This window comes from Sander vitreus, chromosome 18 (assembly GCF_031162955.1).
Source record: "Sander vitreus isolate 19-12246 chromosome 18, sanVit1, whole genome shotgun sequence".
NCBI classification, from domain to species: Eukaryota; Metazoa; Chordata; class Actinopteri; order Perciformes; family Percidae; genus Sander; species Sander vitreus.
Genome location: NC_135872.1, coordinates 4,486,549 through 4,512,935, shown reverse-complemented (window position 1 = coordinate 4,512,935; position 26,387 = coordinate 4,486,549). Strand labels below are relative to the sequence as shown.

The following is a 26,387-nucleotide window of genomic DNA, read 5'->3' as shown; positions in this document are numbered from 1 at the left end:
GTCAGGTTGTGAAGGAATGTTTTCGAACTTTCATTTTGTCATTGTGTTCTTAAATCAGGCCAAAATGAATGAATTTCAGTTTTATAAAGAAATTGCTTTTCCGTTGATCATTATGATTATTTAAGTGTGTTCTCTATCAGTGGGGGTTGTAATTTTTGGCCAACTTAAGCTTAAAGGGATCGTTTGGAGCTTTTGAGGTTTGGTTCTATGAGCTAATTCTCCATAGTCAGTGTGTTAGCTTGCCCCCAGTTTGAAGAAGCAGGCAGGAGTAGCAACACGGAAGCTAAGCAATGTACTGCTGTAGACGGGGGCAGCAGCTAAACATATTGAGACACCTTTAAAAAAAGGACCACCGAAACTAGTCTGGAGGTAATGTAGTGTGTATGAGAGACAGACAGGGCGATAAAGGGAAACGCAGAGAGTTTAGATGTTGATGTCTCACTCTGTCCAATCTTTTTGTTTTTTTTCATATTTCCTGCCCTGTACGGTTGTCAACATGCGTCTAAAATTAAGAAAATCTTTTAGAGAGATCACACATAAAAAAAAAAGTTACAGGATGAATTGGCAAAATACAACCCTATTTTTTCCACACGGACAATTTTCCAAAGTCAAGTATCTCTATTGCAACTTTCTTTGCAACTGAATCATGTCTTTCCATTTCTATCTCAGTTTCTCTCACTCTTTCGTTTCAAGGAAAAAAGATCGATGCTCCAATCTGTGTGCTCGCCTTGTGTATTACAACGCCCAATCGCGCACACACAATACATTACACATTTACGCAAACATTCACTCTCACTGCATGCACACGCGCAGTTGAAATGATTCATTTCCCCGTCATATGAAATGCAGTTATTGTTCCTTTCTCCTTCCCTCTCCCTATCAGGAGGTATTCACATGGACAAGAGGAGAGGGAAATGAGTTTTCAGAGCTGCTATAACCAGCTCCCAGGGAGGGAATAATAATAATAATGTTTTATTTGAGGCTCTCTGTACAGCAGGACCCACAAGTTGGCTAAGTAGACGGGCCTCTGGCACAGAGGGCCTCATTTGTGAAAAACACTGGGGAAATGAACCCTTCTGTGGTTCAACAGCTACAGTAGCTGATAAATCACAAAAGTCACCTGCCAGTTTTTCTCTTTTGGCAGCCAGAGTACATTTGGAGTAATGTAAAAAGAATCACCTGTCAGATTCAATATTTAAACTGCAGAAGTTTTACACAATTTCAAGTGCGAATGTTTTTGTGATAATTTGTTTGTTGAAAAGAAGAGCTGAAATGGCACCAGTCCAGCCTTTAAAACAATAGAAAAGGTTAAATTAACTGACATTTAAATGGACCATAGAGGACCAATGTCACTAAGATAGATACAATACAAAGTTCAACTGAACACATTAAGAAATAACATACATTTATTTCACTCTCCCATTTACCCATTTTTATTCTTGAGCCCTGACATTTCATAGACTGTTACCTTCTGCAGAACATATCAACTGTAGTCATAGTTCGCATACATAAGCACATTTAAATGCAAACTCAACACTTCTGCAGCTGCTTCAAAAGCCTTACAGCAGTTTGGTGCACATGAGTTCCCTAGTTCTGGCTGAAATAAATATGGATTCATATTGTTTTACCTAACCCCAAATCAACAGACCTGAAACACTAATCTGGCTTAAGACAAGGAAATGCATCTGTGTGGACTTTTCTGTCTGACTTAGTCACCAATGGCCTGATAAAGATTTGTTTTAAATGTGTATGATTAGTACAGCAAAGGTGAATGGATCAAGAAATGGTTGAGGCAGTGCATTTCTTACTGCAGGAAATTCCACTCTTTTGCAGGAGTGAATAGAGAAATCACAGGTTGAAACAATAACATTGACAATGGCTCTGTTCAGTTTGAGTGCCACCGTAAGTCATGCCAGTGAGCCAACATGAACAATGCCTGGACCTTGTAACAGACACACCTAAATAATAAATGATTACACCTGCGCTTTTCCTGCTATGACTCTTTTCACGCGGTCCTCGTCATCTTGTGAGGTTGGAGTTTATTACCACTTTGGTTCAAACAGCTCATAGAATGGCACCGCTGGTTAACAATGGAAACTAACACAATACTTATAAGTTGTGATTGTGGTTAATTGCCAAACAGCGTACCAGGTTAATGGTGAATGTACTTCCATTTCTATCCTAACAGAACAAACTGAAGTTTAATGTGGCTTCTATTATTTATATCCAGCACCTGCATTGTTTTACCACTTGCTAAATATTGATTATGATTTGCCAACTTAATGAGCGTCATCTGAATGCAGCCTGAGTATCGGAGCTTAGGTGTCTTTTAGTTTTCTGAGGTCCCACAGAAACTATTTACTGTCTTCTTTGTTGCTTTACTTTGGAAACTCTTCCCACCTCACAATTTATTTATTTTTTAAAGGGAAAATACAGAGAAACATTGTTACATAAGGAACCCAATGCAAGCTGAAGAGAATTTGCACTGTTAATTCTTTTGAATAGTGAACAGCGTTATGCAGAAGCACTGCAATCTGAAGGTCTAAGGTTACGAGACGGGCAGTCACACATTACAAGACATTTCACAAGGACAAATCCCCGACAAGTCTGTGTAGTCTCCAAACTACCTTATTCAACAAAACGTGAGAAAAAGTGATGCGGGAAAAGACGCAAGACCACGTGCAAGAGGAGTTCTTCAAAAATTGGATGTCTGCAGGAAGCTAGCGATCCAAGTAGTTTGTGCAATAATAACATAGGCATCAGTGCTCTGCCAAATTCCATGAAATGTTCCTCCATTTCTTGGGTCCAGGCACATCAAGGAGCCTGTTATCATAGCCATGCTCACTGATGTTCTGTTGCAGGTGTTATGACTTCTCCCCCTGATATTTCCCTCGCCCCATACCTTGCGATCTCATTGGCTTCAAGTTGTTGCAGAAGGGAGTGACTTGTTTCTGGGGCTTTAGTCTGCGATTTCCAAAAACTTTCGGCGAGAAAAAAATCAGGGCTTAACTCGTGTAGTGTAAACTAAGCTATAAGTGAAGAGGTGAAGACACCGACTCCAGTGATTTCTTGTTTTACGTCTCTGTGGCTCTTCAGCTAAATGAACAGTTGCTCTGATATTATACACAGACAGGCAATTTGCAATCACTGTGCCGTACCAGCATTTAGAAGCATGTTTCTCACAAAAGCACAAGAAAGAGTGTTTTGCATTTTCCCTCGTCCTCATCTCTTCCTCCTTCATAAATGATTCAGACGAATCAGAAAAAAAACAGCGAGAATCAGCATAAATTGGATTTTTTAAAGTTGAGGATGCGGCACAATCAAGCATCTTTTGACTGCAGAATTATCCAAGTATACTGCGTGTGCCTGTGCCTCTTAAACACACACACACACACACACACACACACACACACACACACACACACACACACACACACACACACACACACACACACACACACACACACACACACACACACACACACACATTGTGTCCGTAACTGACAAGCATAAAGTAACCAGTTCACTGTCAGCTTTGGGTGTAGGGGTGAAAAGAAACCAGGTTAACACGCCACATAAAAGAACCTCTAACAGGATTTTAACAGAGCGCATGATAATGACTTCAGATGGATAAAGTAATGCTGTGGCAGCAGCACAGATGCATGAAAGGAAAGATCAATACTTGGGGAGTCCTTGTATCAAAAACAAAACCAATCTGAAACTGAAATAAATAAGTCTCAATAAATAAACAGCTTGTAACAATCAGAAACTGATACAGTAAGAAATGTCTGCCCTTTCATTTCAGAGTTGACACTGAGAAGCTGTGTTAAAATGACTGTCCTTACCAGAAAAACGACTGCATTGTTTGTTCAAACACTTAAACAACTTGCGTGTATGTGTTCCTGACAAGCATCCTCTTGGACATGTGAATAATGTCTGTCCTCTGACTGTAACCATGAAGCTGACTTTTTTCAAATCTTAACCAAGTATTTTAGTTGCCTAAACCTAACCAGACTTCAACCGTGGACGTTGAGATCAGAGAACTGCTAAACAGCGTATCATGGGAGAACGTTTCCTATGGTTAACTGCAATTTAATAGGCTATATCTTGCAGATGTAGAGCAGTAACTGTTAAGAGGGAGGTTTGTGATGTCTCTTGCACTTCAAAGCTGCACTACAATTCGATTTAGTATGACAAAAATTTGGTTTATATTCTCAATTATAATTAAAATTCAGAATCAGAAATACCCCAGAAGTTTTCTTCCATGTAAACAAACGTAAATATGGTTTTTTTTTACATATTTTGTCCAGTCTGCAGAGGATGAATTCAAATGTTGCTGACCAGGGTCAGCGTCAGCCTTCTGAACCGGATGGAGTTGGGGCCAGTTGGAAGAAGCGCTAGTGTTACTTGCCTTGTGTTGACTGCTCCTTTCTGTAACTTTACGGTCAGCGCGCACATCACCTTCTGTAATGAGTAGTGAAGTTGAAGTTCGGGCAGCCAGGTTCGAGCTGGCAGCAGAGTGGCGGGTTGCACACGCTGACACAAAAACAATTTCAGTATTGACCGATATAATCGTGATTATATTTTTTTCCATAATCGAGCAGCCCTAGTGTGTGTTGGTATGAACATTTCTTCTCACTTTGATGCATGTAGGATTAAGCCATCAATCTAGTTTATAGAGAGCGGGAGGGTAAAGTGAGGATAAAGAGAGGAAGAAAGATAACAGAGAGAGGGGGAGGACCAAAGAGGAAAGGGCAAAGATGGGGAAAGAGCACAACGGAAAGAACAGGATAGGATGTGGGACAATGGAATGAGAGACATCAGCAGTGACAGAAAAGGAGGAAGGAAAAGTTAAGAAAGTGAATATGAGATGAGAATAGAAAAGACGAAGAATAGGAGAGTGTGATGCAAGATGAGAACGAAAATAAGAAAGAAGAAAAAATGGATAAAAGACACAAAAGTAAGAGGGAAATATAGAGAGTGGCGGGGGAAAGAGAGACAAAGGACGATAGAGGGAGAAAGAGCCAACACACAAGAACGACAACAGTGAGGCAACAGGGAGCAAATGAACTGCTTTAAAGCAGACAGAGAACAAGCTGTTTCTCGCTGTCGCCAGCCATTTGTGCTCCATGTGTCATTTCACTTCAGCTTTTCCTGTCACTGCCCCTGTGTTAGCACACGCTAGTATCAATGCTGCTACTGTACCGCATGGTGGGTTTACGTGTTGATGCGAAACATACAAGAAGCCACTTAGCTGAGAGATTTTCTAACTTACAGAGTCACAGCTTTTAGGTGTGTTTTGCCACTTTGCTTTGCAGTGCTGGTAAGCGGGTGATGTGGACGTTCTAGGAAAGTCAATTGATGTATTTTGATGTGTTGACTTTGACACTTTGTAATTTTTTTAATTTAAATTCATGGTCATGTTTTGAACCGCGAACATTTTACTTTACTAAATTTTGAGAAACTGACATCACTACAGTGGTCAGATCACACAGATCATCAACAAACAGCCAGATTATTGACTTTAAAATGAAGTGCACATTTGTTTCATGTGAAAATATAGAGGTTTAAAAAAATTCATTTTGCCTTGCTCTACAGTATGAGCAGTCAAAGTCTTCATCTTTGTGACTTAAGTCAGACTCGAGTCTGCAGCTCTGCCTTTGTAATCTCAGTCAGTTAGTCAGAATAATTCCATTGCTGCACCTTTTAAACTCCTGTTGGTTCAGCTTTGCTGGCCAAAAAAAACACCGTTGTGTCTCTGTATGTTTTGCCGTCGGTGCAGGTGTCACTGTCATCATCGCATTGCTGTCTGTGTTGTCTTTGCTGCTGCTGTTGTTGGGGCTAATGGCAGACATATCCTCTCTATTAGCAGTTAATCTCTTTGCCAAGAGAGTGAAGAAAGCAATATTTCCAGGAGGATTTAAATGAGCGCCCCCCTATCTTCTTCCTCCTCCACCTACTACTCTTTCTCTTCCTACTCCTGCTCAACTCCCCTCTGAAAACTCCCAATATTTCATTCTTCCTGAGCAACGCACACATACACACACACACACTATTGTGTATTCCCCGACTGGTCTGCTGCTTGAGGCCAATAAAGAAAGGGATTAGATTGCAAAACACTTTTGTTTGCACTGTGTGTTTGCACTTGAATGCAAACACACACACAGCTGCAGTCAAGACATTTAATAATGAATCTGTGTGTTTGTGTGTGTGTTGTTGTGATTACATCCTCAAGAAGTGTGTGAGAGTAGGGCTGCACGATATTTTGTTTCATCGTCTATATCGTGATGTGCGCATGCGCGATAGTCACATCGCAGGACGTTGCGATGTTGGCGCTACAACTTCTGCTTGATAAAAAAGTAAACTTTCACCGTTCTCCTTTTCCATGATTGTTACCGGCCGACCCTTCCTCTTTAAGACAGGTGGTCATGTGACGTAACGTTAGTCCGACGAGGGGGGTTGGGGGTTCGAGCTCTGCGACGCTGGAAACATAACACTAATCTCAGGGCCGGCTCTAGCCCTTTGGTTGCCCTAGGCGAGATTGAGTTTTGCGCCCCCCAGTCTCGCAGTGCCAGATCTCCACAGTGCTGTGTCAGCGATAGAGTACCAATGTATGTACATTTGGCATCAACATTTACGATGGCATCAACATTTGGTCTAATCATAACAGGTCTGGCAACCCAAAGGCCAGTGTTTTGTTTCTAGATTTGTGTGCATGGTGACTTATGAAAATTTTGAACATTAAACACTTCCTGCATTCAGGTGAATTTTTATGCACCTATTTCTACATTTTTCTGAATCAATTTATGCTGGAAATATCTTTATGTAAAGGGAAACATAGATTACAATCCAAGTATAAAACATAATGGAATATTTAGCAGTAAGGCTCTCAGGAAATCTGTATTGCTTTCATCTATTTATTCTCCTTTGGATCAACTTTTCTAATTATATCTGAGTCACCACACATGTAGCCTATCATTTACTCCTCCCTCCTCTTTTGCATCTTTTGTGGGGGAATTAACCTCCTTTAATGTGCATATGACAATTATTCACCTCAGTGATTTTAAAGAATTAATAAACCCCTGGACTGTAATATTTCAGATGTGTTTGAGCAATATTTCTACTCATGTTCAAAACTTTGTGCACATTCAAAATATATCTCATTTGTGCTCTCTGAGATTTGGAGGAGTCGTGATATTTTGAGAAAAATAAAGTGATAATAGGCTATTACAAGAATGAAATCACAATATTTCAGAAAATATTCCACCTGCACCACAGTCTGCTGTGCGTTACGTGATTGCTCTGCTGATACGGTAGATCTCAGATCGTCTGACAGACTCAGAGCCCCGTTTGAGACTCTGGTCTCTGAATGAGACAAAGTTTAGGGAAGTGGCTGAACGCTGCTCTACATCGGAGGTGGAAAACCGAAACTAGACCTACTGCAGAAATACACAGAGCACAAACGGGACACATCTACCGCAGCATGCCCACAGCAGAGCGCGTCCTTTATAAACCTGAAGCTGCACAGACCACGGAAGGCGAGCTGCAGCAGCTCCGTGGTCTGTGCCGATGCTCGTCACTGTTTTTACAGCGAGAGCGGACACTAAGCGACGCACAGGTCTGCTTCAGAGCTCCGTGTGGTTGAGGGGGCGCCCTAGGACGATCATGTTTAATAATGTTTTATTTCGCATGTCATTCTAATTCTATTATTAATGAGAAGTAGACCTAAGGGCGACACGGCGCCCCCAACACATTTGACGCCCTAGGCAATCGCCTAGTTCGCCTATAGCAATCGCCGGCCCTGACTAATCTACAACAGCAGTCTGTTTCTGATATAACTTAATTTACACTGGTTTAAGTGCTCTTGGATACACAGTTTGTTGCAAGAGTGTGACATGCAGGCTCTGCATGCACAGCAAACCAACAATCATGATCAATTTTAATCAATTTATCAAACAACCAAAGCAGGCCCCGCTAGTCGACTACAACCTGACATTTAGAGGAAGCAACATTCATTATTAATATTAGAGATGTTCTGATACCGATACTGCCCTAAAACGCTGGTATCGGGAAGTACTGGAGTTCATGCACCGATCAGATACCACGTAATAAAGCCCCAAAGAAAATCTACGTTAAAGTAGTTTATTTATGTTCTTTTTCCGTTATAACTGACTGTCAAACTGGATAATAAAAGAAAGTTCTGTGGCATTCATTTTTTACGTTTGTTCATGTTTCACAAAGAGTTTAACCTGAGCCAGATCGACAACAAAGATACAAATAATATCACATCCATACAGGGATAGTAGTATACAGTTGTTAAAACATAATAAAATATATGACACACTGGTATCTGATCGGTACTCGGTATCTGGCGATATGCAAGTGCAGGTATCAGAATCGGGAAGCAAAAAATGGTATCGGGCCATCTCTAAATAATATCATTCACTTTAGCCTGGATTGATATTATATGAATACAATGATATCATGTCAGTCAACCTGTGTATTTCTTCCTAATTTCCCTCTCCAAAATCTCTTCAGAAGAGTAATCACAGCCTTACTTGCTTTGGTGTTTGTAAAGCATTAAAGTTCAACAAAGACTGGTTCACATTAGAAAATTTCCTTTTTCATTTTTATTTTCTTTGTAGATGCACTCCCCTACAAAATCACCCCAGTAGTTGAGAATGATTTAGTATTTCTAAATAGGGCTATTTATGTCCTCTTATAAAAATGTAGTCTTTTTTTCATATCGCAATATATATCGCAGGGAAAAAAAATATCGCAATGTAAGTTTTTTCCAATATCGTGAAGGCCTATGTGAGAGTGTGTTTTCCCAGAGAGGGCATACTTCTCTGTCGTTATTTGTTTTTTATTACTTTCCGTTTGTCGTTTGATAGCAGCACACTGCGTTTATGTTTGAGTGTGAGTATTTCGCCGCTGTTTCAACGTGACATTCTTTAAATCACCTAGGTTAAAATTCCAAAAATATATTTTCTTTGAGGAAGGCTCGATGCCAAGGAAATGTGGAAGTGAGGAAAGAGAGAAAGTACAAGCGAGAGAGAGCAGACAGAGAAATAAAAGAGAAGAATGAGCACATTTTATATTTTGTCGCTTCTCTTAAGTTTGTTTTTATTCATGGCTTTTGCAGAGGCTGAATTATTGCTCTGCTTCCAGACTGCTTGCTCTGCAGTGTTTGCTAAGCATCCCCCCACCACAGCACACACACACACACACACAGTCCTAGGCGGTTTTTTTTCACAAGTGAAGGTAGGTTTTGTAAGAGAAGGTGAGGAATTCTGAACAGCAGAGATTGGATCAACCGCTGTCCACTGGGATTTATATATGGATTAGAGGGGGGGGGGGGGGGGGGGGGAGAGAGAGTAATATTCTATGGCAACAACAGCACCTGAATGTTATTTTGTCGAGGAGCAAGGAAACATCCTGGTTTTCAGTAGGGTTGGGCAATGTCTACTGAATTGGCATAAGACAATGTTCACAGTTAAACATCACGATGGATGATAATTAGGGGTGTGCAAAAATTCACATTCGTATCGGGATTCAAGCTCTACCGATCGATTCATAGAATTCCAAAAATCGATTCATATTTTTGAATATGCGAGTTTTGTATGTCTACTGCGATCACATTGGAAAAGTAACTACATTTACATACTGTGAATCGTTTTTTAATCGAAAATCGATTTTGAATCGAATCTTGAGCCTAAAAATCGATATCGAATCGTGCCATTTTCTGAATCGTGCACCCCCAATGATGATGTTGTTTTTTGGGGTCACAGTTAACTGATCGAGCTGTGATGATGTGTTCAGATCGAAAATTATTTATAATCGAGGATTCTGATAACATAAAGGTTCGAATTAGCATGAACACATTTTCTTCTACTTTGGATTCGTACAGACTTGATTTTGTCCACCTTCAGTTGCACTCACAAAATCTATCTGTGCACCGTTGATAAATCTGAATTTATACTTTTTAAGCATGCAATGAATGCCATTAGCATTTTTTCATTTTAAAGAAAATGTGGGTTGACGTTTTGATTTGCAGTTTGCAGTATGTTTCAGAGGCAAATGTTGCACATACTGTAGGATCATTTGTATCATTCAACTATGATCACAGTTCCTTTCCTAATCTTAACCAACAGGCACTAGACATGTCGTTATTGGAGCTATTACATGTCACCATGCCGCCATTACACCATTAACCAAACTTCAATTCCCGTCATGGATACTGAATGCATCCAAAAATCATGCCCAGTACAGTGGCTATTTGTGTTCTTTAATGTATCTGCTCACATTAGAGTGAGTTATCTTGCTTATAATATTGCCAGAAGGTTCAGACTGACCCGCTAGAGGACCATAAGGCAAAAATGAGCTGTTGGCAGTGAACATTGGCAGATATTGGTGGTAAATATTTTGCATATATATGATCCACCTCCAAAAAATAAAGCATAATTTGGTAACAGACAAGATAACGGTACATCCAGAGATAGAGGTACATAGTATGTATTAAAAATTATTAAAATATTGGTGATCAGTGTTTTGTAGCTTGTGACTACTAAACTAAATAAGCTATATATATATACGCATATACTATATAATATTTCAGTAATATATACTACATTGTTTCAGAAGATAACACTGTTTGTACATTGTAACTACTAACTGACAGTATATCAGTAGTTTATAACAGCAGCTCAGTATTTCAATAGTGTCAAAGATAGTACTTTACTGTGTATTTCTTGCATCAGTTTCTTATTCTGAGGCGTCTCATGTCTGTGAAGGGTAAAATGTGCTCCGTACAAGGTTAACGTTTAAATTACACCCATCTGTCACCTCATACTTATGCATTTCCACACACACACACACACACACACACACACACACACACACACACACACACACACACACACACACACACACACACAGACGAATGGCCTTGGTTCTTTTTATCTAAAGTTCTGAGCTCAGTTGAGCAGCGGCAAAAAATCTTGCAGAATTGCAAAGAAAAATACTTTCATATTCAAGGATCATTTTTGATGTGAACACCTACAAACACTCTGTCTGTTTATCTCCTCCTCTCTCGACCGCTCTCCCTTTCTCTCTTTCCGTATACTTAATGTAGGAGGCTTTTATCCCCGGCTCTTTGCTCTACCATGAATATGCAATGTGATCCTCTCTTGATCCCTGTGGGGAAACTCTGCCTCGTCTCTGCTGTGCCCCCTCCACACAAGGGGGTCAGAGGTCGGGCTCAGCTACAGAGCAACCACAACCTGCAGCCAGTGCAGATTCAGTGCCTTGCTTTACGGTATGAGGAAAATATCTTTAAAAAAACAAACATCGAATTGCGATTATTTTGACTGATATTGCAATTGCGATATGATTCACAATAATGGAGGGAATGATCGTTTTTGCATCATTTATGTCCTTTTCATTGACAAATATATTGAATGATCATGGTGTGACTTTTGACGAGGATTTGTCCCAAACAAAGATTTTCTGTCAGTAGAATACGTAGGCCAGGACATCTCTGTAGCACCACCATTCAGAATGGTATTTTGACACATATTTAGCCTTTTAACAAATATTGCAAGCCCTACGATCTGGATATTGCACTAATCCATTGCGATTTCATTAAATTGCAATTAATTGTGCAGCTGTAATTCATTAAGGTTTGACTGAAAATGTGTGTCTGTGTGTGTGTGTGTGTGTGTGTGTGTGTGTGTGTGTGTGTGTGTGTGTGTGTGTGTGTTCAGGACATCTTTTTATTTGACTCATTTGTAGGCCTGTCACGATAACATATTTTGCTGGACGATAAATTGTCCCAGAAATTATTGCGATAAACGATAATATTTTCGTTCCGAGACCATTTTCATCTAATATAATGATAATGGCATAATAATGCAGGTACACCTTTTCAAAGATCAATAAACTTTTATTTCTAAAGAATATTTAACACTGGAACTGGAAGACATTTTAAATAGCCACAATATGTCTTTGATCTCTTTTAGTATGTCGTCTTTCAACTGTTGTGGAATTGCCGTTTGTGACACGTATGTTCTCCCAGGCAATTTGTACTGGCTGTCAGATGTTTGCAGCATTCCTCGAGTGTTTGTGCGATAGACTACAGACTCTGTACAACACTAAATATTAAATGTAAGGAATATATAATTAATAAATTAATTCTATCTATTTCTATGTGGCTATCTGCCACATGGCGAGTAAATGTTTGTACCAAAATAGTTTTTCAGTTTTCATTTTGGCGAAGGTGCAGCAACTTTCTTCTGCAGGTCGGAGCTTCGCAGGGGGTGGGCCGACACACACACACACACACACACACACACACACACACACACACACGCACACACACACACAAACACTGGCGCAACTCTGACACACTTTTCGCACTCCGTGTCCGCAGACTGTAGGTGATGATGTTCTGTGCATTGTCGGACACATGCAGCCACTTTCCTGAAACCGCTTGCGAGACTGACAAGTCCACAGCGTGTATGTCCGAGCCTGTCTCCACCGCCTCCACCTGCAGGTTGTCAACTGTGTGGTTTGGAATGAAAGGGAGAAAACAGGACGCCGAGAACACGGCGGATATTGCTCATCTACTTTTTTTTTTTTTTTTACGCCCTAACTGCAAAGTGCAGGAAACCCTGCTCCAACTCTCAACTAGCGTTCTCTGTCTCTCTCTCTCTCTCTCTCTCCGCCAGGAGTCCCGCCCGCACAAAGACCATGCGACTGACAAGAGGGTTCACTCCTCGTTACGCTAAGGAACCGAGAGTGGTCCTCCAGTCTCTTTGGTAGAGAAAGACAAGGAAAACAAACAAGCATGCAAATGGAAATTATCGCAGCTGGAAAAATTATCGAGCTCATTTTTTTTATCGTACGGTTAATTGATTTATTGACTATCGCGACAGGCCTACTTATTTGCACATTGTCTGTGTGCAATAATGCTTGTTGGGTTAACCTAGAAAATATTTCTTTGTCAACCTTTTGACCTCATAAATATAGAGATAAAACACAAACAGGCTACTAGGGGTGGAACGGTACATGTATTCGTATTAAACCGAAGCGGTACGGGCGGCTCGGTTCGGTACATGAATTTACACGGAGAATACACGGTATAAAAATAAATAAAACTTGCGTGCAAATGAATTAATGTAATGTGGAACTACTGTTACATATGTGTTCCATTCAGCTTAAACACTCCCAAGAAACTCCAGGACACAGCTGATTCATTTCCATGAAGTTTACTGGGAATTTTGTGAAACTGCAATACAGTACAATGAGATGTCTATATTATTAATCAAACCCAAATACACAGCAACAGTGTAAATAGCACCGCTTAGCTAACACAGCAGTGTAGCCTATATGATAAACACAATCAAGCTAGTAAAAACAACCAGCAGTAATAAACATAAAGCTAACTTAGCCTAGCATGAACTAATATTTTCTTAGCCATCTCAATAATCTTACAAAATTAAAATAAGCAGTAACCTAATGTTACACGATGAGAAATACTTCCAGACGTTGCCTTAGCAAAAAGGGAGAAAGAAAAGCGGTCGACTCAGAAACTGACGACTGGTAGAGATCACGCATTCCTGTAGCTGATTACCGCATGGCAATTTTACTTCCTGTTTCCCAACATGCACTGGTACTACGTTACTATGGTGACAAAGATAAACAAACCACACTGAACTGCTGAAACAAAGTAGAACACATTTTCAAGCGGCATGACAATACGCGTTTCTTAGGGGACACCTAATCTGTAGCCCCGCCTTAGCTCTGAAGCTCCCAAGCTCCGCCTACATGTCGAGTCGTACCAGTGAGTCCACACGAAGCAAACTAGTCCCTTCCATATACAACCAAACACGGATGTACTGTAGCCGTATCCCTTCTTGCCTCGACCACAAATGGCTTCCAGGCTCATTTGCTTCACTGTTTGCTCCGCTGTTAGCTCTGCTGTTAGCTCCGCTTGTAGCTCCGCCGTTAGCTGTTAGGTCCGCCGTTAGCTTCGCTGTTTGCTGCTAGCTCCGCTGTTAGCGTGTGAAGCTAACGCCACAATTCGCCAACTGCTCTGTGTAACCGAAGCTGCTCTTTTAACACCCCTGCTCTGTGCATTCACATATGAGAGCAGCGCTTGTCTCCCATATCACACTACTAGCTGATTGTCTTATTTTGTTTACAAGTTCCAGATGGATTCTGGAGATGATGTGGGGTAGCATACTTATTGTTTACTGTTTACATCTTACTTTATACGCTTCAGGCTGGTGCAGCTAGCTCAGGGGAGAGACTGGATGACACTAGGTGGTACAGCCTGAGACACGCACAATAAAAAAAATTGCCTTCTGCATTTTTGTTATGCTTTTCCCTCCATTGTACCGAACCGTGATGTCTGAACCGAGGTATGAACCGAACCGTGACTTCAGTGTACCGTTCCACCCCTACAGGCTACATACCACCCAACATCTCTCAGTCCACTTCCACTCATGTCCCTGTGCTCCCATGATTCATTGCACCAGTGTTAGATTTCAGGTTCTGTGTCTCTGCTATGAGATTACTATTATCTGTGTGTGTGCTTTTTTGAGGATGCATATTTATGTTTGCACTTGTTTAAAATGTAATTCCCAGGACTGTCAGGAACCGAAACTTATCAGGAGCTAAATGCTCCTTCAGCACAGTTGTGTTTGATTTACACACAACTTTAAGAACTGTGAAAGTCAGTCAAATCAGACCAATAATAAATTAAAAAGCAGCGGCATGGGCTGAATCTCATCCCCCTTATCTGATAGCTCCTCGACTCCTCGGTCCTCGGCTGAACCGCATGTTGTTCTGTCCCTCCTCGGTGAAGGCCGTCTCAAAACTCTTATTTCTGCCCCGAAGACCGAGGAGGGATCATCGAGGAGCTATAGGCGAGGATACACGAGAGCAGCCTTCCCGGAAGCCGTGCAGCTGAAGGAGTTGCTAACTCCGCCCAAACAGCTGACGGATTCATGTGACGCTTCAGAGGAAAGGACGTCTCATCCCTCTAAAACACATTTGCTCGTTGCCTCTCTCCTCCGATGATTTCCTCGGGAAACATCCTTCGCTCGGGGAAAAAAGATAATTGTGTAGCAGTGTGCAAGTGTGTCTGTGTGTTTAGTCGGTTTGGTGTGTGTTTGTGTGTCTGTGTGTCATAGACAGATGTATGAGCTGGAACAGAAAACAATGTAGAAACTAAACAAGCACCACTGCTGCAGGGAGAGATCCATACACTCCCTTAATTGATGACTAAGGTGTGTGTGTTCTCCCCTGTGCTTGTGTGTGAGCCAGTGTCGAAGGGAGAAGAGAGGTAGAAAGAGAAGGTGTGTGTGTGTGTGTGTGTGTGTGTGTGTGTGTGTGTGGTATTGACGTAGCAGTGCTCTCTCCACACCTGAGCTCCATAAGCCTTGACTTCAAACAAACAGCAACCGCTTCACACATGAGGAAGGGGAGATGAGGAGGTGAAAATAAATAAGGGGATAGCCGAGGAGTAAGGCAGTGTAGAACAACCGAGGAAAACAAGTGACGTGGGTAGAAAGGGGGGCAGATGAGGAAGGACGTAAGGACTGGAAATGAGGATGGAGGGAAGAGGAGGCGGAATGTTGAGAGAAAGATAAGAAAAAAAGTTTATTCAGTGTCCTTGAGGTAATCACGGCTTTGTTTTGAATCTCAGACGACCAATGATGAGTTCAAGCACAGGATCAATTTTTTTTTGTTCTATTGTGTTCAGTCATTCTAACGAGTATCTGCAGAGAAAATCACCTGGATCCAAAAGCTGTTTTATATAATTTTGTTTCCAGTCATCTGGTTGGGTCGTTTAAAAATAAAAAGGAGATTCTCGGGGAGAATAAAACTACTCTGGGCTGAGATTTCCTAGTAACCTTACCAAAAAGGCTCAGGATGCTGCAAATGTTGGTATAATATGAAAATGGCTGGTGGATTTAAGACAAAAAATAATAATTTATTGAATGAATCAAATTTGAACATATGTGTCACTGTCAGTGGCTTGTTGATCTTTACATTGTTAGTTCATTTCCTATCCTGGGCTGGGACACACATTCATACGGTTTGATAAAGTGCTTATTGGACTTTAACTTAACTTAGGTCATCGTGTCGTCTCATCTGCGGTTTTTCCTGCATCTACCGTTTGTGTGTGTGTGTGTGTGTGTCAGTAGCGGGGGGAACTGTATGAGCAGCAGCCCCGCCCCCGCCCGCTGCAGACAGCCGACAGGATTGAAACAGCAGCTGCTGACTTTAGAGTGAAAAAACGTCACAGCGTACATTGATGTTAAAATGTATACAGGCTGGCAGAGCGGTCTGAAATGTTTTGCACGGTCTTTCGCTGTACGTTTTGTTGGTAAATGTGAGATGTTCGAGTCTCGTCTTCATATCGGAAACAAGCTCTCTCTCACTCCCGCTTGGTCAGTGGCTCTCAGTCACATTATACTGACGTAAAGTCTGGCACGTGGGACTGCTGGGATTGGTTGAAGTCACGGGAAACTCCGGTTATTGGTCAAAATTGCGGAAAAGTTGCGGTGATTGGTCAAAATTGCGAGTCGCACCAAAGTCACGGTGATTGGTTGAATTTGCGTCAATTGGTGCGATCGTGACATCGCGAAATCCTGGAGGGACTGAACATTGCCTGCACAGAGGTCTCAGCATCAGTAGAGAACCCTCCCACCCCAACCACAGCCTGTTCTTCCTCCTCCCCTCTGGGAGGCGCTATAGGAGCCTCAAAGCCCAAACTATCAGGCTCAGAAACCGTTTCTTTCCCCAAGCAGTCACCGTTCTGAACCAGGCCACCCGCTAAACTTTACTTAGCCCCCCGCTCCTCCTGGTACCACACTCTGTTATGTCATTTGCATGTTATCTCATTTGCACAAGCATTTTAACACTACCCCATTGCACTTTAAACATGCTATTTGCACAAGGGCTTTAACTTATCCTGTTTTTACTGTGCCATTGCATACTACTATGTCTATCATCTGAACCTGTAAATAATGTCTATGTTGTTGAAATGTGTCTTATAAGCTTGCTGTGCATGTGCACTGTTTGTTGGAGCGTGACAACCTAAATTTCGTTGCATATGTGCCTGCACAGTATGTCAATGACAATAAAGTTGAATTGAATTCAGGGGGTTGCAGGGTTCAGTTAACAGTCTATGTATAAATGCTAAAACAGAGCCCGCTAACAACAATTGGCCTCTCGGCATTATGGTCCATGTAAAACGACTAAAAACAAACAAACCAAAAATATAGTTGATTTCTTTAAAAAACGTTATGCATAACGGACATTAGGTTTGAGGAGTGAACTTGTTTTCATACGTGTCTACCCTTGAACTCCCTGTCTGCATACATTTTTACTAATTATCATTACCAAAATATATCATACTCTTATTTTCCTCAAGATCAAGGTTAAGTCATCTCATAATCTCAAAACAGCAAAATATAAAAGCCGTCAGTTGAAGTCAACTTTGAATGTGATCTCTAATAGAAATGCTCGGTGCAGTTCCACGCTGATTAAAGCAGAATGTGAAGCGTTGATCAATCGCTTCCTCCGACTGCATCTCCACTGCTTTGGTTTCTCTTCAATGAGCCGGACTATAAAGGGCAACGCCACCCCGAGCCGCTCTGATGTCAATCCAAAGATCTAAAGTCTCGATCTGGCAAAGGTTTTCAGTTTCACAGGATAACGAGATTGTCAGTCGTGGCCTGAAGATAACAGAAGTTTGATACCTCTTTGTGACATAAAAACTAATTGGCAAAGTTGAGATAACAGGATTAGAAAAGGATATGTAAATCAGGTCCGTGTTGTCGTGAGTAATTTAAAAAAGAAAGTGTGTCTTTTTTAAACATGGATGTTTTTTGGGCTTTCTTTTTCTTATTTTCTACCCTGTATAATCTGTCATCTGGATGCTTGTCTCGTCTGTTTTTGTTTATACCTAATCTGGAACTCTGGAACTCTTATTGCTGCAGAGGTTTTCTATTTCTTTTTGCCTCTTTTGCATGACCAAAACTCAGAAAAAAACCCAACAATATTTACCATTTTCCCAATGTTGTTATATTCTACCTTTATTTATTTACTTTATTGTATTTGAGCATTATTCAGGTAGAAGGTACTCTTGCAATCTAAATGTCTTTTTTTTTTAAACGGCAGCGACATTAACTGAAGGAAGAAAAAAGAAAAACTAAGAAGCACTTATAAAACACAAAAGGAGGGACATTTTTCTTATTTTCTTTTCTTTCTACCCTAACCCCACCTCTGTAACCTGAACCAGATCATTTTGAAATTGGAGGAGATGAAGGATTTATCTACGTAATAATACCACTGATAACTGTGTTTAATCTGCCTCTGAAAAAGCACGTAAGAAGAAATCTAAAATAATAGAGATATCCCTTGTTTTGCCGCTTTATTACAGTTGTTGCAGAGGCGATACATCACAATATAATAGAGGGGTTGACGTGTGTGTGTGTGTGTGTGTGTGTGTGTGTGTGTGTGTGTGTGTGAGTGAGAGTAAGAGGTCATTGCTCAAATGGTGTTACATGAACAGAGAATAATAAAGAACACACACACACACACACACACACACACCATACATGATTTATGCCTTGGCTATAATGGGTAATTCATCATCTGACTGGGTCACATATTAAGGTTAAGAGACAGGGAGTGGTATGTGGTTTATCAGAAATAACAGTAGCAAAACTTGATTTGAAATGTGTTTTTCTAAAACTACACACTGTTCTCTCACTGCATCTTCAATTTTCTTTGTCAGGCTGTTGCACACTAAAACACGCACACACACAAAGAATAAACCATGACTACCGACCAGCACCCAAAACATACAGAGAGGCACAAATATAAAGAAATTATAATAACTGAACCAGATGTGGAGACATTTGCACACTAGTCTGTATTGACGCCCACATTTTAGATGACTCATTTCAGTGGCTAAAGTCTTAAAGTGCTCATATTATGCTCATTTTCAGGTTCATAATTGTGTTTAGAGCTTATATCAGAATAGGTTTACATGGTTCAAAAAACACCATATTTTTGTTGTACTGCACATTGCTGCAGCTCCTCTTTTCACCCTGTGTGTTGAGCTCTCTGTTTTAGCTACAGAGTGAGGCATCTCACTTTTATTCCATCTTAGCTAGGTAAAGACTACTAGCCAGTCAGAAGCAGAGTATGAGGGCGTGCCCTGAGAGTACCTAGGTAAGGACTACTAGCCAGTCAGAAGCAGAGTATGAGGGCGTGCCCTGACAGTACCTAGGTAAGGACTACTAGCCAGTCAGAAGCAGAGTATGAGGGCGTGCCCTGAGAGTACCTAGGTAAGGACTACTAGCCAGTCAGAAGCAGAGTATGAGGGCGTGCCCTGAGAGTACCTAGGTAAGGACTACTAGCCAGTCAGAAGCAGAGTATGAGGGTGTGCCATGCTAGCAGCTAAGCGAGCATTATAACGTGTGTTACAAAGTGACCACGTTTGTCTCTGAAGTAAAGGCTGGACTACAATAGAGCTGTATGGAGCAGTTTGTGAACAGTGTTTTCTGTTGGAGATGGTAAGTCCCTTTGGGGTGGACTTTGGGCTTTTTCACTTTGTAAACATATAATATGCACAAAGAAGATATATAACACAATAAAGGGAAGGGAAAAAGCCAAAAAGCATAATATGAGCACTTTAAGTGCCTTGGAGCAAGGCATTAAATCCCAATTGCCCCTGATGGTTAGACTCGTGTCTTGCCTGGTAGTGTGTGTGTCTGTGTGTGTGTGTGTGTGTGTGTGTGTGTGTGTGTGTGTGTGTGTGTGTGTGTGTGTGTGTGTGTGTGGGCAACCTATCCATACTTGTTCAGCTGCTCTGTGTTTAGCTTTCTACATGTTGCTTTGTCATTCAAGCAACAGAAATTCTAAAGGTGTATAAAACAGAACGGAAAGCCAATTTTTGGGCTTTGGATTTCCATGCAAATGCTGGACTGTTTCTGCATTAGCTGTAGTTAGTCTTTCTATTTTCTTGTTCCAATACTTTGGTATTAGGCGGCAGTATTTCTCAACGACACAAAACAAATTTTAAATGTTTTCAACTTAACTTGCAGGACAAATTCACATCCATTTGCGTCTATTTATTGGTTACAATCCTTTTTTAGACAGCGATAGCCTCTTTCTCAACAACACAAAACAAACGTCCACTTGTGTCTCTCCATTGAACTTTTTTGGTTTGAACACACGTTTAGGAATAAATGGAAGTATATTTTTCATGACAAACAGTCTGGAAAAAGAAATTAGTGACATAAGTTAATGAACAACATACTATTAGTTTGATTACACATGGAAATTAGTTGTCAAGTAGCCGTGATATAAGTAGAATATATCAATATCAATTGCAGAACATTAACCTTGTTGAGTATTATCTTTTTGTGTAGTACATCTACTTATACTCCTAGTACACTAATGTTACCAGTAACAACAGCAGTTGGCCTACCAGTTACAAGACCTGTAGGTTTTAATACACAGTAGTCTGTCCTTCATACCTCTCTCTTTTTTAGTTTGCCTCTCTTTATGTGTGTGTGTGTGTGTGTGTGTGTGTGTGTGTGTGTGTGTGTGTGTGTGTGTGTGTGTGTGTGGGTGTGTGTGTGTGTGCGTGTGCCTCAGCTTTCTCATTATGATTCTAAATGTATCAGTCTGTCTCGTCTGGATGAATTAATAGGTTCGATGGTGGCTGGGCACACACACACACACACACACACACACACACACACACACACACACACACACACACTGTTTGTCCAGCGCTTCGTGTCTCAGGTTCGTTAATTGAATGTCTGTGTTCATGTAAGAGGCCGTGAAAGGCATTGAGAGGATGCCACGGTGCATTAGGAAGACAAGCTGTGTGTGTGTGTGTGTGTGTGTTGGTGTTTCGGTGTGTCTTGTAAATAGGATAAAGTCCAGAGGACCTTGAACGCAGCCTTTCCTGAGCTCTTAGCGAGACGAGACACAAACAAATCTTACAGAGAGGCGAGAAGGCCGCAGGTGTGTGTGTGTGTGTGTGTGTGTGTGTGTGTATGTAAAACTCAGACAAGCTTAAGCGCACCCCACCCTTGTTGTCTCGTTTCTTACGTCATGTCTCCACTACACTCCTCTTTCTTTATCCACTTTGTTTCTCCTCTCTTTTCCTTCCTTGTCCTCCTCTTCCTCGCGCCTTCTTGTTTCTCTTCTCCTTTCTCCTCCTCTCCATCTTTACTTTACTCCTATAAACGTTGTCCTCTCCTTTCCTCCCTTCTTTCCATCCAGGTTCTTCTTTATTGTCCCTTTTTCCCATACCCTCCTTATCTCTCTATCCCATTTCCACCTTCTCTTCTTCCCTTCTCCCCTTACCCTTTCACTTCTTTCCCACTTTTTTTCCTTCTGACTCTTCTCTCCTATTCATAAAGGTTTTTCTATTGTCTTCCTTTTTTCTATCTTCCATCCTACTTCTCCCTTAATCTCTTATTCTGTCTCCTCCTTTTATATACTCCTCTTCCTCGTTCCACTCATCTCTCTATTTCCTCCTCTGGCCTTCTTTCACTTTATTTTCTCCATTTCTCTCCATCAGATTTTTTACGTGTATCCCTCCTTTCCTTTGCTCTCTTTCCTCCTACTCTTCTTCCCCCCTTTCTCTCTCTCTCCCCTTTCCTCTGTTCTCCTCTCACTCCCTTTCATCTATCTATCCCTGTCGTTCTTAATGCTTCTTTGTTACAACCACCATGGGAAGAACTAGCAACAAAGTTAACACACACACACACACACACACACACACACACACACACACACACACACAGACTGACTCGCAGCCCTCTAATGGCCCCATTTAGACAATGTGTCGCATCAGCAAGTCGTATGGCTGAATAATAAGGAGAGAAGGAGGAGGTGGACGAGAGATGAAGAAGATGAGTGTCGGTCGTTTTCAGCATCCCTCCATCAGACTACTGCTCCACCGTAAATGTTGTTCTCTTACACACACCATCAGCGCTGTGTGTGTGTGTGTGTGTGTGTGTGTGTGTGAGAGCGTTCACGCGTGTGTGTGTGTGTGTGCGTGTGAGCGCTCGCGCGTGTGTGTGTGTGTGTGTGTGTGCGTGCATGCATGCATTCATCTCCACTATGTGGCAGTCTGTGGTCGTTGCGGAGAAATATGGCCTCTGGGGTTTTTGCTGAAACCCCCGTGTTATGTTTATGATGGGGCAAAAGAGAGAGAGAATGATAATGTACATTATTTATGTCTCTCGCCCTCAAAGACACATCCTCTCCCTCTTATGCATTACACAAACACACACCGAAACACACACACTATCAACTAAAACACACACACACTTCCAAGCCTCTCAAAATATACCTACACACACACACACACACACACACACACACACACACACACACACACACACACACACACACACACACACACACACACACACTCACTCACTCATAAAGGTCGTTCAAACACACAAACTACACACACTTCCTGCATGCACACAGGCATCTGTACTGTCTCATAAATGATACACACTCTCTTTTAAACGACACTCACAGCAGAGCTCCGACAGACACAAAGTGCAGCTGTAGTTCTTTTTTCTTTAAAGTCGTTGCCACCTTGTGTTTTCCTCCACCAGCTGTTCGGAGCTGAACAGAATTTATGTGCTACATTAACATTTTTACATCTTATTTTATAGCGTTTGTATTTTCGAGGGAAGTGGGGGTACTTTTACTTTGGTACTTCTGCAGAATAACATGAAACTTATTACTTATGCCTAACTTTTACTGTGGCTCACACTGAGAACTTGGCCTCTCATTAGCATATTAAAGGGCCATACAGCTGCTTTTGCATGCTGTAGCTCATTAACTACAGATTGCATTTTTTTTACATTATTGCAGCCTATTATCCAAAGCATCCAGTAGGTTTTAAGGTTGATCTCCTACCTTCCAGGCAGTCATATTAATTTCCATTTATTTACGGTAGCAAGAAAATCAAGAGTGAGCTCAGAAATTCATCACAGTGAACATTTAGTCAATTTTATTTTGTCAGAGTTAAGTGTTTGTTGTGTGGTACTGCAGTGGAGTCTTCCTGTTATGTAATGTGTCCAAGGACAACCTGACATCTGAGAGGGAGCGGCTGCAAAAACATTTTAAAAGCAAGAAACTAACAGTCTTTTCACAACATTCCCAACATCCACATGTGCTCATTATTTGTCATCAGTGAAAACCTTGAATGCAGTTCAGCAGACAGTTATTAATTATCACATGTCAAAATGAATTGAATGCACATTCATTACCACTAAGTGACAACAAGCTTAAGGTAAGATGGATTACCTTCTGTATCTCACACATGTTTAAAGTTTGTTTTTATACTAACAGAAATAGCTAAAACAAGTGGTTGTCCTGAATGCAAAATCTTATGTTAGGGTTTTAAACTGAACCAGATTGCTGTAGTTCAAATTGACTCTGGTGTGTTTGCCCATTTGGTTGGGTTTGTTTAGGCTGGTGCCCAAGCTAACTGCTGAATCCATCTGCTGATTGTGGGGAAGTGTCGAGGCAGTGATTTCCTAAGCATAATCCATGAGAATAAACTTAAAACAGCTCACCACATACATTATTTTTTATTTGGTATGGGCCAAATGAGCCAGACTACAGGTGTAAAAACAACTTGAGTTTTGAAAAATGCTCAGCAGTATGTTAAGCTAGATGTAGTTTCTAATGGATACGCTACAACTTGCAGAACCACCAGTATGCAGAGTACTTGATCCGGATGTTTCTACACAGTACTACACTATCAGACGGTTGCATAATCACCAAGCACGCCAGCTACTTATTAGGTTGGAAGACTGATAACTGAGTGATTAATTGACTGACTGAATGATTCATGTATTGACTGGGTAACTTTGGCAACCCTCAACACAAGCCTATAGTAAGAGCAGCGGTGCAACAAAAGACACAAACATAATTTGTAATCCAAATAAAAACAGCAAAATTCAAGACATGGGACTGGAACCGATTGATTTAACTGATTATTGGGTTATACACATGTTCATATGTTATTAGGGGGTCACGTTATTTTTAATCTATTGATTCGTCTACACGGACACGTTAATCTTGTTTATTTCATGGTGGTCAGCACATAATGGGAAGCATCTATACGGAGGTTGGGTTTAGGAAAAGAAGAACGGGGAAAGTTAACGTCACACGCCGGGACACAATCAGTGGTCTCTGGGGTGAAAGTCCTGTGTTGTTTGACCCATCCACCACCCCAACCAACCTCCCTGTGCGGATTTTCGGCATTTCATACTACTCGCTACCGTAGTCGTGCTGTGATCACGAAAGATGCTTCCCATTGAAATACATTAGTTTAAAATAAGTGCTGACCACCACGAAATAAACGACATTAACGTGTCCGTGTACACGAATCAACAGATTAAATAACGTGACCATTTCATGAACTGCCGTGAGACTGGGTTGTAGGGGATTTGTTTACACCTTTAATGTCTGTCAACACAGGAGGAAATTAGACCTCTATAATCTGAATAGTGATACTCTTCTGCAGTTTTATATATGTGTTTTTTTGGTGACATTTATATGATCAGAAAATAAAGAATCAGGCCTTTAAAGCACACACCAACGTAAAGCCTCCAGCACAGATCAGGACAGCAAAAGCAGCTTTTAGCCACAAAACGGAGAGAACAAATACGATAAAAGGCTGAAGTCCAACATTCATCTTGTTAAATACCAAAAGAGCAGCAAGTTAAAAAAAAAACAACAACTTCTGAATCTTCTTTTAGTAAATTGACCTCTAAAAACTCTCCAGATGATTTTAAAGAGAGACAGACACATACACAGACACACACACACACACACACACACACACAAACACACACACACATTACAAATGTCAGTCAACAAAAGCTGAAACATACTCTGCTCTGAGATGTTTCATTTGGTTTGAACCCAGGTTAACTCTGGACTAATGCCAACGTGCAGTAAACGGACTCTGATTAATTGATACAGTACTGTGGATGATTGATTTATTGGATGGCTGACAGACTGATGAATTGGATCCGCAACAGCTGGATAATTAGATTTATTGGCAAAAAGATAGCAACATATTGTCTTATTGTGCAGATAAGTGTTACACAAATTATTACCTCTATATACAGTAGACGTATGAGAGACACACACAGAGATGTTTGTTTATTCTACCTACTCTCTACTCTCTCCTTCTTGTTCTTTTTATATATTTATTTGTTTTAGTTTAGTCAGTGACTACATTTACATGCACATAATATTCCGGTTTTTGCCCTAATTCCGAAAAAAAGACCATATTCCGACTAAGCTGTTTACAATAATGAAATTGAATATTCCACTAATATTCCTGTTTACATGCAGCTGTGCAAAATAGGATTTTTTCAAAGTTTACCAGCGGCGGCGGACTTGTGGACCGTGCGAACACAGCGTCCCTCTTTCATTCCTTCAACCAGCTTCTTGAAAAGGTCGTCGTAGAACCTGTTGATATCCAAGTCTTTGATAATGTTTAAAAGTAGCTGTGTTTCTCCTTCTTATCGGGTCTTCAGCCTCGCAAACTGTTGGCTGGTTGGTTTGTGTACAGCAACCATAGCAACGCACAGAGCTGACCGTAAGCCTGAGGTAAAAACTCAGATTGAGACGCGTATTCCTAATGTGCTGTATACATATACATGTCCAAAGAATGCCTCTAAAACCCGAATGATAGAATTTAAATCTTTCAGGGTTTTGGACTGTTGGATGGACATGTTTTAGACTAAACCCATGTTTTTCTTTTCTTGACAGATCTCAGATGCCGAGTGGGAGGACATGTTGGAAGGTTTCGATGAGCGGGGTTACCTGAGCGCTCGGCGCTGGAAGCCCGGTGACGACCCGTACACCCTGTATGCCTTCAACCAGAGAGAGAGCGAACGCATCCCCAGCAACCGAGCCCTGAGAGACACACGACACTACAGGTACACACACACACACACGCACGCACGCACGCACACACACACACACACACACACACACACACACACACACACACACACACATACACCCTGAGAAACACAGCAGCCTAGTGTGTTCAATCTAGCCACTGGAGGTTTATTCTACACACTTTCTACAATGTGAGGTGTGAATCAGTTGAGCGTGTACAAAAAATAAAAGCTTATTAGTGCACAAACTCAAAGTCTAGTAGCATGCAGGAACAAACAAACACACAGACACACACACGGACACACACACACACACACACACACACACACACACACACACACACACACACAGGGTCAAACAGTACAGCAGCAGCTCTCTGAGCTCATAAT

The 26,387-nt window shown here is 41.2% G+C and overlaps 1 protein-coding gene across 2 annotated transcripts in view; it reads left to right on the top strand.

Annotated features, from left to right (window-relative positions):
• Positions 1–26,387, top strand: part of galnt14 (UDP-N-acetyl-alpha-D-galactosamine:polypeptide N-acetylgalactosaminyltransferase 14 (GalNAc-T14)) — a 191,590-nt gene that overhangs the window by 7,918 nt on the left and 157,285 nt on the right. For both annotated transcript variants that reach the window (XM_078274174.1, XM_078274175.1), the window contains exon 2: positions 25,864–26,033. In XM_078274174.1, the coding sequence (XP_078130300.1) occupies positions 25,864–26,033 (170 nt within the window). The remainder of the gene's footprint in view (positions 1–25,863; positions 26,034–26,387) is intronic.